Raw genomic sequence first — 12,437 nt, 5'->3', positions numbered from 1 at the left:
TTTATAAGCCCTCATGCAATATAATCAGCTGGTTGGTCAGATGAATCCTTTCCTACTGTGCTTTCTCGTAGCGGCTTGATGTCCCTACCCATGGGAGGATCCATCTCCTTATGAAACTCAGGTGCAGCAGACTCTGATGGAACTTTGTGCACACCTACAAACTCCACATAAAACTACGTATACAGGATGCTGACATGCAGTGGAGTCGAGGATGTAGCAACCCAGTGGCATGTAATTCAGTCAGGAGGGGGAAGGTGACATGTAAGGTCCCAGCACAGAAATGGCGGGGGCCTCACTGCCCTAAATTAGGAAGGAGAGGAGGCCAGGTTGTAACTGCAGAGGATTAGAAGATTGGTCATGAGTGAGCATAAATGACAGAAGGTGTAGAAGTAAGATATGGGCATTATTCCCCACTTGTAAGAACTACCCCCAACACCAAGTCCCCTCCAGCTGCCATACCTTCCCTCACCTTCTAGAACAAGTTGCTGATGACGTCCTGCCTCCTAACTGCTCAGGGTAAAACTCTCCTATAGCCAGATGCTCCAGATATCAAAGCTCCACCTACCTGGCCTCCCATGATGAATCCCCCTACCTGATTCTCCTCATTTGAGCCATTTCTCTCTCTCACACACACACACACACACACACACACACACACACACACACACACAGCCCAGAGAATTATCTTCACAGTTGAGCCCCACACTCATCTGCTATAACTTTCTTGCACACTCGAGAAAAGACACACCCATCCCAATTAACCTGCCAAAAGCCTCACAGACCACCCATCAGTTCCTCAAATCCATTGCCCTAGCTACCAAACCCTCTTATTCCCCTGAGAACAGGTACCTTCTCCAAGATGCAGAACAGTTCTATAATATGCAGCATGTGTTGTCTATTTGTCTGTCAGCTAGATTCTTATACAGAACCTGTCGACATAGTATTTGAGTGTATGCAGTTAGTCTACATGTTTCCAAAACTTCCTTGAACCCCAAGACAAGCCCTCCACCCTAAAAACCCACTCTCAGTTATCAGAAGCTTCCTGCACATAATTTCCAACTCTGATTGTAGTATTAAGAGTGGTGTCGGAGTTTACAGTTTCGAAATCTTGTGACCCTTGAAGAATGTCAGTTAATGTGCAACCAAGACAATTTACACCTGTCTTAGTCCAGAAAATGTGTTGTACCTTATTAAAGTCTTCTGAATAGTTTTCCATAACATTTGTACTGAAAAATAGTGGAAAGAAAAGTGCTGGTCAGAAAATAGAATTGCTGTTCCATGTGAACTTCCAACATTTAAAAACAATATTTTGAATATGAACAAAAAGTGAAAATTTTGAAATTTCCTACAAAATGAAAATTCATAAAAATTTCAATTTGGGACTATCAAAATGTTTTGATAATATAGAAAGATTATAATACCAGCTAATATGAAATATATTACAATTAAAATTTTTTATATAATACAAAATTCAAAATGAATCAAAATGAGAAACATTTTTACCAAGACGTTTCAGCATTATCAAAGCAAAACATTTTAGCATATTGAAACAAAAAGAGAAAATCTAAAATGAATCATTTTCACTTTTTCCTATTAAATTTTGTTGCACAGGAACCTATTGCAACATATAGATTTCAAAAAATTGTATGTTCTGATGGAAAGTTGTTCTGTCAGAGTTTTTTTTTGATCAGCTCTAAAAATAAACTTTGTACTTTGCTAAATATCTTGTCATTTACAGTTGTTATAGGTTGAGAAACAGACACTATATCAAAGATATTTGGGAAACCTTTATACCAAACCTCAAGCTGTAGGAAAATAAACGTGGGCTATAGTAACATAGTATCTATCCACCAAAGGGATGGGAGATGTAATTTGTATTTTATTGAATCACGCCTTGATTGTGCTAGAAATGGTTGTTTTTGGAAACTCTTCTGTAATTACATAGTGTTTGAAGTAATAAGAACTTCGTGACCTGTTCTTTACACTATATAAACATCTTAATGTTCTTCATTAGTGAGAATGTTTAATTATACAGTTACCAAGAAACACTATGATAGTAGAATATGAGTTAATTACCATTCATTGTAGTCACTGTGTAGTTTCCGCAAAATAATACAAATAAGTAATTAACTCATCTTGCCGCTGGATTTGGGACTTACTGAGATTTAAAGTGATTGTAAAAGTTCAAATCGACTGTGTTGGTAGTTAGACAAACTGCTCAATGCAAATAGCAATCCACAGTTATTTTGTCAATGAAACAATTAATCTTTAATTCTTTGATTGTTTAAAGTGAGTATTTAAAAGCATGCTGGTTTCTGAATATGATTTTTAACTAGTGAAAAAGAACATTTTAAAATCTCTTAGCACTCCATAGGAGTATGATACAACAGATTTTTATTTCTTGAAGTAAATGTCCATGATTACGGAAGAAGATTAGAGTTTATTTTATTAATTGGAAAATCCTGCTCTGTCTCCTTGGGGCATAGGGGGCCCTCCAGAAGCAAAACCAGTGCAGTCCCACTTCCCAGTGTGTTTTCCACCTGAGCAAGGGCATCTGTATTGAACCATATCTCTTCCCCATGGTGAGAGGTGTGTTTTTCATCTCTCTTGGCTGCTGGGAGGGAAGTAAAAAAGTGTTTCTCCACTTTTCTCCCTCCCATTGTTTGGAGGAAATTCTTGGAGGGCTTCCTGCATTTCTTGTCGGTCGATTTCTTTCAGAGAAGTTGCTCTCAGATCTGTGGACTGTAGAGAGCTACATGTGACTCTAGAGCCACACCTGAGCATCAGTGCGTTAGCATCTTCTCACCTTGCTCTACTCTTTCCCCAGACCTGGCTGTCATTCTCAGTACAATAATCTCATTGTCTATCATTGGGATTTTCCTTCATGAAGGATCTAGGTACATGACAGGAGTTAGTGATCTTTACTATGCACAAAATGATTTTAAACCATGAAAGATCTCCCCTCCTACAACCACTGACCCTCTGCTCTTTCTCCTTCTGCACCTTACTGGGAGCTTTAAACACTGAGTTGGAAGTTTTTTTTAATTAGAGCATTTGTAACCCACATACTTTATACTGCAGCATTAGGCTTTGTCTGTCCAGGGGAGGGGAAGGGAAGGAGACGTCAGACATGGATCTTAGTGAGGTATTCGGTCTCTGCACGTATGCAGAGTGCAGGGTAACTCAGTCAGAAAGACCCAGGAACTTCCAGAACAGGGTATGATAGTTACTAGACATGCTCAATAGCTGTTTTGAGGCTGTATAGGAAGTTTTCATAGTGAGCAAATCATCCGGCAGGTCATACTTGTAGTTACCTTCTGAAAGCTGTGCCAATCAAAGAGCGGGGGTGGGGGGAAGGTTATAAATAGAGGAGTTAAAAACAGCCTTGTGGACTCAGCAGCTGGACCAAGAAATGCGGGTGCAGTGAGGGCTGGGTACGGGTGAACGGTATTCCAGCTTTATTTACTAAGGAAGCCGTCCATTAGGTAATATTTAGTTGACTGCAGTTTGTTTTATAGCCCTAGTAGAAGAGCTGGAGGAAAGCATTTGTCACCCCAAGAGACTACAGAGCCTGTGGAATTTGCATGCATGTACCTGCTCTAAACTGGGATTCTGTCTCTGATAAAAAGAGAGAATGAGGCAGCACTTAGTGGGGTGAGGATTTGTGAATTCTTTTCTGATTTAGCTGGGCTTAGGGGGAGAAGATGTGAGAGCCCTATGGAGATCCAGGAAATTGATATTTTAAATGCTGATCCCAGTCCTTGTACCATTTTGGATACAAGCTGCAGAATTCTGTTTCACCGGCAACTGAGAGGATCAGTCAGCTCTTAACCCAAGGACTGGAATATTGCTAGCTGTGGAGACCCTCCTTCATCACAGAATCATAGAAGATTAGGGTTGGAAGAGACTGCAGGAGGTCAACTAGTCCAAGCCCCTGCTCAAAGCAGGACCAACCCCAACTAAATCATCCCAGCCAGGGCTTTGTCAAGCCAGGCCTTAAAAACCTCTAAGGATGGAGATTCCACCACCAGCCTAGGTAACCCATTCCAGTGGTTCACCACCCTCCTAGTGAAATAGTGTTTCCTAATATCCAACCTAGACCTCCCGTACTGCAACTTGAGACCATTGCTACTTGTTCTGTCATCTGCCACCACTGAAACAGCCTAGCTCCATCCTCTTTGGAACACCCCTCCCCCCTTCAAGTAGTTGAAGGCTGCTATCAAATCCCCCCTTACTCTTCTTTTCTGCAGAGTAAATAAGCCCAGTTCCCTCAGTCTCTCCTCGTAAGTCTTGTGCCTCAGCTCCCTGATCATTTTTATTGCCCTCCGTTGGACTCTTTCCAATTTGTCCACATCCTTTTTGTAGTTGGGGGCCTAAACCTGGTCACAGTACTCCAGATGTGGCCTCACCAGTGCTGAATAATCACTTTCCTCGATCTGCTGGCAGTGCTCCTACTAATGCAGCCCAATATGCCGTTAGCCTTCTTGGCAACAAGGGCACACTGTTGACTCATATCCAGCTTCTCGTCCACTGTAATCCCCAGGTCCTTTTCTGCAGAAATGCCGCTTAGCGAGTTGGTCCCCAGCCTGTAGCAGTGCATGGAATTCTTCTGTCCAGGACTCTTCACTTGTCCTTGTTGAACCTCATCAGATTTTTTTTGGCCCAATCCTCCAATATGTCTAGATCACTCTGGACCCTATCCCTACCCTCCAACGTATCTACCTCTCCCCTTAGCTTAGCGTCATCTGCGGACTTGCTGAGGGTGCAATCCATCCCATCATCCAGATCATTAATGAAGATGTTGAACAAAACCAGCCCCAGGACCGATCCCTGGGGCACTCTGCCAACTAGACATCAAGCCATTGATCACTACCCATTGAGCACAATGATCTAGCTAGCTTTCTAGCCACCTTATAGTCCATGCATCCAACCCATACTTCTTTAGAATCCGTACTTTTCCCAAGAATACTGTGGGAGACCGTATCAAAAGCTTTGCTAAAGTGAAACTATATCATGTCCATTGCTTTCCCCATATCTACAGAGCCACTTATCTCATCATAGAAGGCAATCAGATTCTCTCTCTCTCTCTCTCTCTCTCTCTCTCTCTCTCTCTCTCTCTCTCTCTCAGCCCCCCCACCCCTCCGCTTCCCCCCAGCCCCCAGAGACACTGCCGGTTCTCAAGCTCTGAAGAGTCCATACTACATGCCATGGTCACACTGTCAAGACTGAAATATCATCTTTGACAGAAGATCAGAGGGGAATGTGTTTTGATGTGTGCGCTAAAGTATAGAAAATGTTATGCTGAAACCGTATATTTGAATGTTTGTAACGGAAACAAAAGAGGGAAGTCTACATGAGTAACAGTGGTAGATTTACTGTCTAGTAACTTTGGTTTAAAAGTTACTCAGAGTATTCCAAATAACATTTACAGTGTTTAACACTATTTACAATGTATTGAGTGTGTATTAAATGTTTGTGGTACTAAGAAAGCATATGGCATCCTTCCTTTGAAATTTACTGGGCACTATTTACATCCATTTATCAGCGTTTTATACATAATAGTCTCAAGCATTTAACTCTGTGTAATGCTTTTTTTAGAAGTCCTGAAAAAATAAAACTCTGGCCTGTGGTTCAGCAAAGAGTTAGGCCTTGTCTACACGACAGGGGAAATTCTATCTAAGCTACGCAATTTGAGTTACGTGACAAGCATAACTCAAATCGACGTAGCTTAGACCTACTTACCATGGGGCGCACACTACGCAATGTAGATGGGAGATGCTCTGCTGTCGACTCCCCCTACTCGATCTGGAGGAGTAGAGGAGTCGACAGGGTGTATGTGTCCCTCAAATGCTGGTAAGTCTGACAGCTGAGCACACACATCCCTTCAAAGAAAAATGTGTAATGGGGGAAGCAGGGGATGGTCATGCAATATTCTGTGTAAATCAGTTATACTCCCCTTTTCTGGCACCTCAGCTCAAGGGCTTGTCTTCCTTACTGCCCGATTTGCACAGTTTTTGTACTGATGTAACTATTTTGGTTAGGTGTATGATATTTACCAAAATGTTAATACTGGTACAACCCCTAGTGTTGACAATTATACTGGTCTAAAGTGTAGGCCTGGCTTGACGTGAATAATTGGACATAAGGTGAGGCCCCATTTCTTGGGAGTCAGAATTAAGGAGGTAAATAGATCAGCGGGCTGAAAACAGAATGTCTGTGCTATTTAAGATAGGTAAATGGGTCCGTAAGCTAAGAGACAGAATGTCTGTAATAGCTAAGATAAGAAGGAATCTACAGTGGACAAGATAACAATTGATAAGTCAGAAACATACAGACAAGGTAAAGGGTTAGTAATGCTGTTACCTAAGGTTTTTAGAAACCAAAGTAGTCGTAACTTAACTGTTGGGGGGTCTTTTAGGCAGTGAAAGGAATAAATTAATGGGGACACTGCTTTTTTGTTAAATTATGGGTTCAGGCAAGAGTGTTTTTACCTAAAACAACTTTTTATTAGGTCTTAAGCACACACACACACGTATGTTGTCACAGTAAATTCAGAATATTCCAAAACATTTATATTTACCTGAAGTCTGAGATGGTTTCAAGGAATCAGCAGCCAGCCTTCCGGAGGCCCTCCTTCCATCCAGCTGCTGGGGATGTTTTGGTGCCAGATCCTTGCCCAAAGAAAAGCTTCCTCGGGCTGTTCCAAAGCAAACTTTTTCACTAAACTTTTTATAGATTTTTTTTAAACAAAGTACATAACTTACAGTAGCCCCTAATAGGCTAACAATTTCCCTAGCAACAGCCAATAACAATTTTTTTTTATTAGCAAAGCAGCTTCAGCAAAAAAAACTTACAAATACAAACAACCAGAATTAAGGTCAGTTTTTTACATTTCCCCCTCTTTTCATGAATCTGACCTTCCACTTTGTTTTTTCATTCAGTAAAACTGCAGCTTGCAGCTGTTTTTGTTCTGTCTGCCTAAGCAAGGCCAAATGATTTCTATAGGTGTCCTCGCTTCCAGTTTATGGGGGCTAAGAGCACAAGATGGCTGCGAGTTATGTCAAATCCAGTTCTCTCACAACAGTGTGAGGACTGAGCATGCTGTACAGGGATTGGTTAAGCCCAATTAATAGTAAATGCTATGTGATGTGTATATAAAGGAAGAGGGTTTCTTTGTAATTTTGGATGTGTGGTATGCCCTATACCCACCCCCTACACTTGAGCCTGATGAACTTAAGTGTAGTTTGACTGTATGGCAATAAAGAAACCTCAGTGATGAATTCGAAGTTGGGCTGAGTTCTTGGGAACTGAGTGGATAAGGCCTCAGAAGCTACCCAACCATAAAGTTGCCTTCTAGCAATGTGGCTTTTTCTTTTAATATGGGAATAAATTATAAATATATAAACACTGGGCACAACTACATCCACCCTAGGGGATTGTACCATTTTAACTATACCAGTATAGTTAAAATGGTACAATTTTTGTGTTTAGACAAGACCTTAGTTGAAACTCTTATGAACATCAAAGCCAACAAATGTTTTGTTTCCATAAGAATTAATTTATGACTTTAGGATTTGGCCATCTCTTTAGAAGGAGGATTAAAATATCACACACAAAAATCCACCAATCTGCGAATTAGAATACAGTTGTTTGTGTCTTCAAAACAGTCATTTGAAGGAGTAATGTATATTAACAAACCATCATGTTAATTAAGAGGCAGATTTTGACATATAAATGAAGGCTTGTTTCCTTGAATGGCCTCACTCATATCCAAACAGGCAACCACAGCTAATATGAACTGTTAACCAATGGGCTGAATCCTAGCTGAGGTCATGTCACAAGATTCTGGGACTTCCAGAATCAGTGATAAAAACACAGCACAGGATGGATTAAGAGGAAGCAGATAAAGAGGCAGAATTGGTTTCTGTTGCTTAATAAGAATTTTATGCTGTACTCTGATCATGGGTTTGATGCTTTTTTGGTTGACATGATCAGATAAATCTAGAAAATTATATTTAATATTTGAGTCTGTTATTTGAGCTCATATTTGAAGACTAAAAGATGAATTCTGTGTTGTTTCTTAGTAAATTCTGTTAGTTATTTTGAGTCAGTAGGAATATAGCTGTTTGTTATAATGTTTTCAAATAAACTTAAAATAATATGTGTAGCAATTTTGGTTGGCTGAGCTTTATTTCATAAGACATCTTGAACAACCTGATGGAACAGCTTTTTTGAGTCAAACAAATGACACTGGATGACTCTTGCACTAAAATGCGTTCTTGTGGTATGACACTAATTTACCATGTTATGATAAATGTATAACTTTGTTCCTTATCTTTCATTTGTCCCAAGGAATTACTGGAAAAGGAAATCAGTAGTCAACTTAAATATCCGTGCCAGGATTTTAAAAAAATGACTCATGTTTTAGGGTGCTTCAGTTTTTGCTTGATCACCTTGAGACATATCAAGGAGGCTGATTGTCAAAGGATGGTTGCTCAGCAGTTCATGAAAATCAGGCCCCTTGCGATATCTCAAAAGTTGAGGCACTTTCTAAAGTTTTGGTCCTCTTCTATATTGCATGCAGATTGTGACAAAGTTCCTCCTCTGCCTTGGTGGGTCCTGCACTTATTGGTGGATTTGCTCGCCTCAGAGGTTCACGGCAGTTCTCAGTTTGGCCACTTTCATGGCTCAAATCTGCCGTTCACTCAGCCTCATCACTGGCCAGCATGGGGAAAGGAAAGAAGAACAATCCCTGCAGTCTCTGCTGATCCACCTAGTGGATCGGGGAACAGGCCACCAGAGACCTTCCCCTCTGGTGGAACCCACAGTCCAGTTCAACTCCTCCGGTATCAAGTAGGGAGCTGGGGGGGATGAAGGGATGGGGGGAACCCGGGCCCGCCCCCTACTCCAGGTTCCAGCCCAGGGCCCTGTGGATTGCAGCTGTCTACAGTGGCTGCTGTAACAGCTGCATGACAGCTACAAGTCTCTGGGCTACTTCCCCATGGCCTCCTCCCAACACCTTCTTTATGCTCACCACAGGACCTTCCTCCTGATGTCTGATAATGCTTGTACTTCTCAGTCTTCCAGTAGTACGCCTTCTCACTCTCAGCTTCTTGCGCCTCTTGCTCCCAGCTCCTTGCATGCATGCCACAAACTGAAGTGAGCTCCTTTTTAAACCCAGGTTCCCTGATTAGCCTGCCTTAATTGATTCTAGCAGCTTCTTGATTGGCTGCAGGTGTTCTAATCAGCCTGTCTGCCTTAGTTGTTTCCAGAAAGTTCCTGATTGTTCTGGAACCTTCCCTGTTACCTCACCCAGGGAAAAGGGACCTACTTAACCTGGGGCTAATATGTCTGCTTCCTGTCACTCTTCTGTAGCCATCTGGCCTGACCCTGTCACAATATGTTGAAAAATGTTACATAACTTCTCCCCCCAACAATATCATAACAGTGATGGACTAGGGAACATACTCCACACAGCCTGAGGTGAATAAAGAGTCCAATACTGACTTGTACTAACCACATAGCCAGAATGAGGTTGGCACTTTCTTCCCTCCCTCTCCTCCTTCATATCCTTCCTGAAGGCTCACGTCTCTTAGTGTCCTTTTAGGTTCATCTTCTCGCCACCCTGCTGCCCTTTTGACTGACTTACTGTGAAGTGACAATATATTTTTAAAAAGCTGTATGTACAACAAATCATATCCCATGATCTTTTAGCGTTGAAACTCCCTTGCTTCCCATATCCTTCTGCACTTTGGCATTCTTATCTGTACTCTAGTAAATGCACACTTTACGCTCTTTGGGGCAGAGACCTATTGTTTGTAACATGCCAGTCACACCCATGGGGGCATAGTAGAAATGACAAATAATAATAATAATAAGTTTGCTGACTTAGATAATAATAATAATGTTGCTGCTTAGATATCAGCAAATGTTATTTTGTATCTGAGAAGCTTTGTTTCATTTTGTACTTCAAAAAATAATCGTTCATTTAGTAATAATCTGATCCTGAATAAATAATGTATGATGTATATGTTAACATTTTATTGTAACTTTGCCTAAATAAAAAGTTTTTTTAAAAATAATCCTTTTTGGTTATAAAATTACTAATTGAATCCATATATCATCTCTGGACACAAACTCTTAGAGTAAAGTTAGTTATGATTGTCCTCAGAATTTTCTTTCCCATACCAGGGAAGTTTGAGCTGAAAAAGCAACCTGATTAGGTGATTTCTGGCTGCACTGATAAGTCAGGCAGTAAAAGGAGTGATATTTGAGGGATTTAGAAATTTGTCGGTTGACTTCCCACAATCAATCAGCCTTTAAACATTTGAGAAGAGAGTTATGCTGGTTTGGTTTGGTTTTGTGTGTGTGTGTGTGTGTGTTTTTTTTTAATGGGGTCAGGTGTGATATCAAGGTATATGTTACAATTATACTTTTGTATGTGTTTTTATAAAGACATTAACTTTCTTCAGATTATATTATGGGCCCGATCCTGGTTCCAATGACATCACTTGTAAAACTGCAATGGCTGTAGGCCCTGTGTAGTGGTGTTTTATGAGAAAACAGAGAAAGGAGATAGAGATGGTGAACTTAACACCCAGTAATTTAATAGTTTTACTAAGTAAAATTCTATGGTCTCTGTTATGCTGGAGAGCAGATTAAAAGATCATATTCATCCTTTCTGGCTGTAAAATCTTTGAATACACAATATTGATTAATAGTAATTATTGACTGAGAGCTTTCTGAGTTCTTTTTAAATGAATTATTTGTTTGTTTTTAATAATCTAGATATTCAAAATATGCTTTTGTTCAGTCTGAATATACAGTATGTAGTTTTGCCCACAGACCTATCAGTTATTCAAAGGACATGACAAATGAGGGGCCCAATTCTGCAAATGCTTCCTACAAGGTGCAATGCACATAGACATGATCAGAACTTAGGATCATACTGGTTATCAGCCAGGTGACAGTTGCATTATTTTCATTTTAATGTCAACAATGGTATTTTATATTTATGAGAAAAAATTAAAATACAAATAGAGAACAAAAATGCATGAGAAATGTTATGAATGTACTTTGCAGCATTCTAATAGGCATTAAATCAAGAGCATTAAATAATAAGCTGCCTTCAGGTATTTGATTGTATACCCTTTATTATCTCAAAGGGAATTTTATGAACAGTATGTCACAGTGCTGACAGCATTTACATTCAAAGGCCAATATCTAATATTTTAAGCTATGCAAGGAAATAGTAGAGAAAAAAAACCCAAGAAAATGGAACCTAGATCTTTTCTCATTCAGTATTTTTGCAAGCATTTTGCTTTTTCTAGATGCTGTCACATCGTCTTCATTTGAAGGAGAACCCAGCTTTAATTGCACAACTTTAAATATTTAATAGAGCTTTTATTAGTCACACAGAACCAGAGAAGTAAAAGTTGTAATATCTTGTTCTGGTCATCATTTTTATTCATCATGGTTTAATGAGTATTATAATTACAGGTTGAGGAAGAAATATAAATTAGCTTTGTGGTATTGGTTGAGACGTATGTGCTCACTGGCATGTGCACAAGGAACTATATGAGCATAACTGAGTTTTTCAGCATGTTGGCACAAGCTCCCCAATACCAACACTGTATTCTTCATGTTTAAATAATTGGAGAAGAGCTGCTATATATAATTGTAAGCACTGACACTAATAACTCTGTCTGGCTTCAATACAAAAGCATGGGGAATTTGAAGGCTGAATGGACTTGTTCTTGGCAGGTGTTCATTCTCTGATTTATCAATGAAGTTAGACTTCAAATAACTATCTTTTCCTCCCATTTGACATATTTGCTCCCAAGTTAGAGAAACACCTATGTTATTTTGAGTTGCCAGGAACACGGGCAGTTATTTGGAGTACATTTCAGTTGACTTGAGGGGGGAAAGACCGTTTGTAGACAACAAATGCTCTCTCGTTTTAGCCCTCAAATAAATGTTGTGTGGTGATAATGTAATAATTTCTACCTTTAACATTATAGATGTGGCTACATGCATGCTACCTATATTGTTACATTGTAATTGGATGTAAAGTAAAACAGATTAATACTTTTACATTATTTTTTAAAATGCTTTGTTAAAACATCATTTTTCCCCCATCAGCAACTTATGCGGGAGCGACAGCAGATGGCCAGCCGCCCCTTTGCTTCTGTCGATGTAGCACTGGAAGTAGGAGCTGAGCAAACAGACTTTCTACGAGGGTCATTAAAGGTAGGAACAGTGGTGCTGACAAGGGACCATTGTGATTTGCATATTTATATTGCTAGTCTCATCTGCATCTGCTTCTGAAACCAAGCGGAGTCTGATTACCTGGAGCTGACAAGTCTCAGCTACATATGTTATGCCATTTTCAAGGAGCATAGTTTTAATAGTATGACATGTGTTGTAACAAAAGCCAC

At 40.0% G+C, this 12,437-nt stretch overlaps 1 protein-coding gene across 2 annotated transcripts in view; it reads left to right on the top strand.

Moving 5' to 3' along the window:
* Positions 1–12,437, top strand: part of ATRNL1 (attractin like 1) — a 1,012,424-nt gene that overhangs the window by 805,282 nt on the left and 194,705 nt on the right. For both annotated transcript variants that reach the window (XM_037904761.2, XM_043551194.1), the window contains exon 28: positions 12,142–12,249. In XM_037904761.2, the coding sequence (XP_037760689.1) occupies positions 12,142–12,249 (108 nt within the window). The remainder of the gene's footprint in view (positions 1–12,141; positions 12,250–12,437) is intronic.

The sequence above is a fragment of the Chelonia mydas genome, chromosome 7 (genome assembly GCF_015237465.2).
Source record: "Chelonia mydas isolate rCheMyd1 chromosome 7, rCheMyd1.pri.v2, whole genome shotgun sequence".
Taxonomy (NCBI): Eukaryota; Metazoa; Chordata; order Testudines; family Cheloniidae; genus Chelonia; species Chelonia mydas.
Note: the sequence above shows the minus strand (reverse complement) of the source record. Positions and strands in the feature narration are given on the sequence as shown.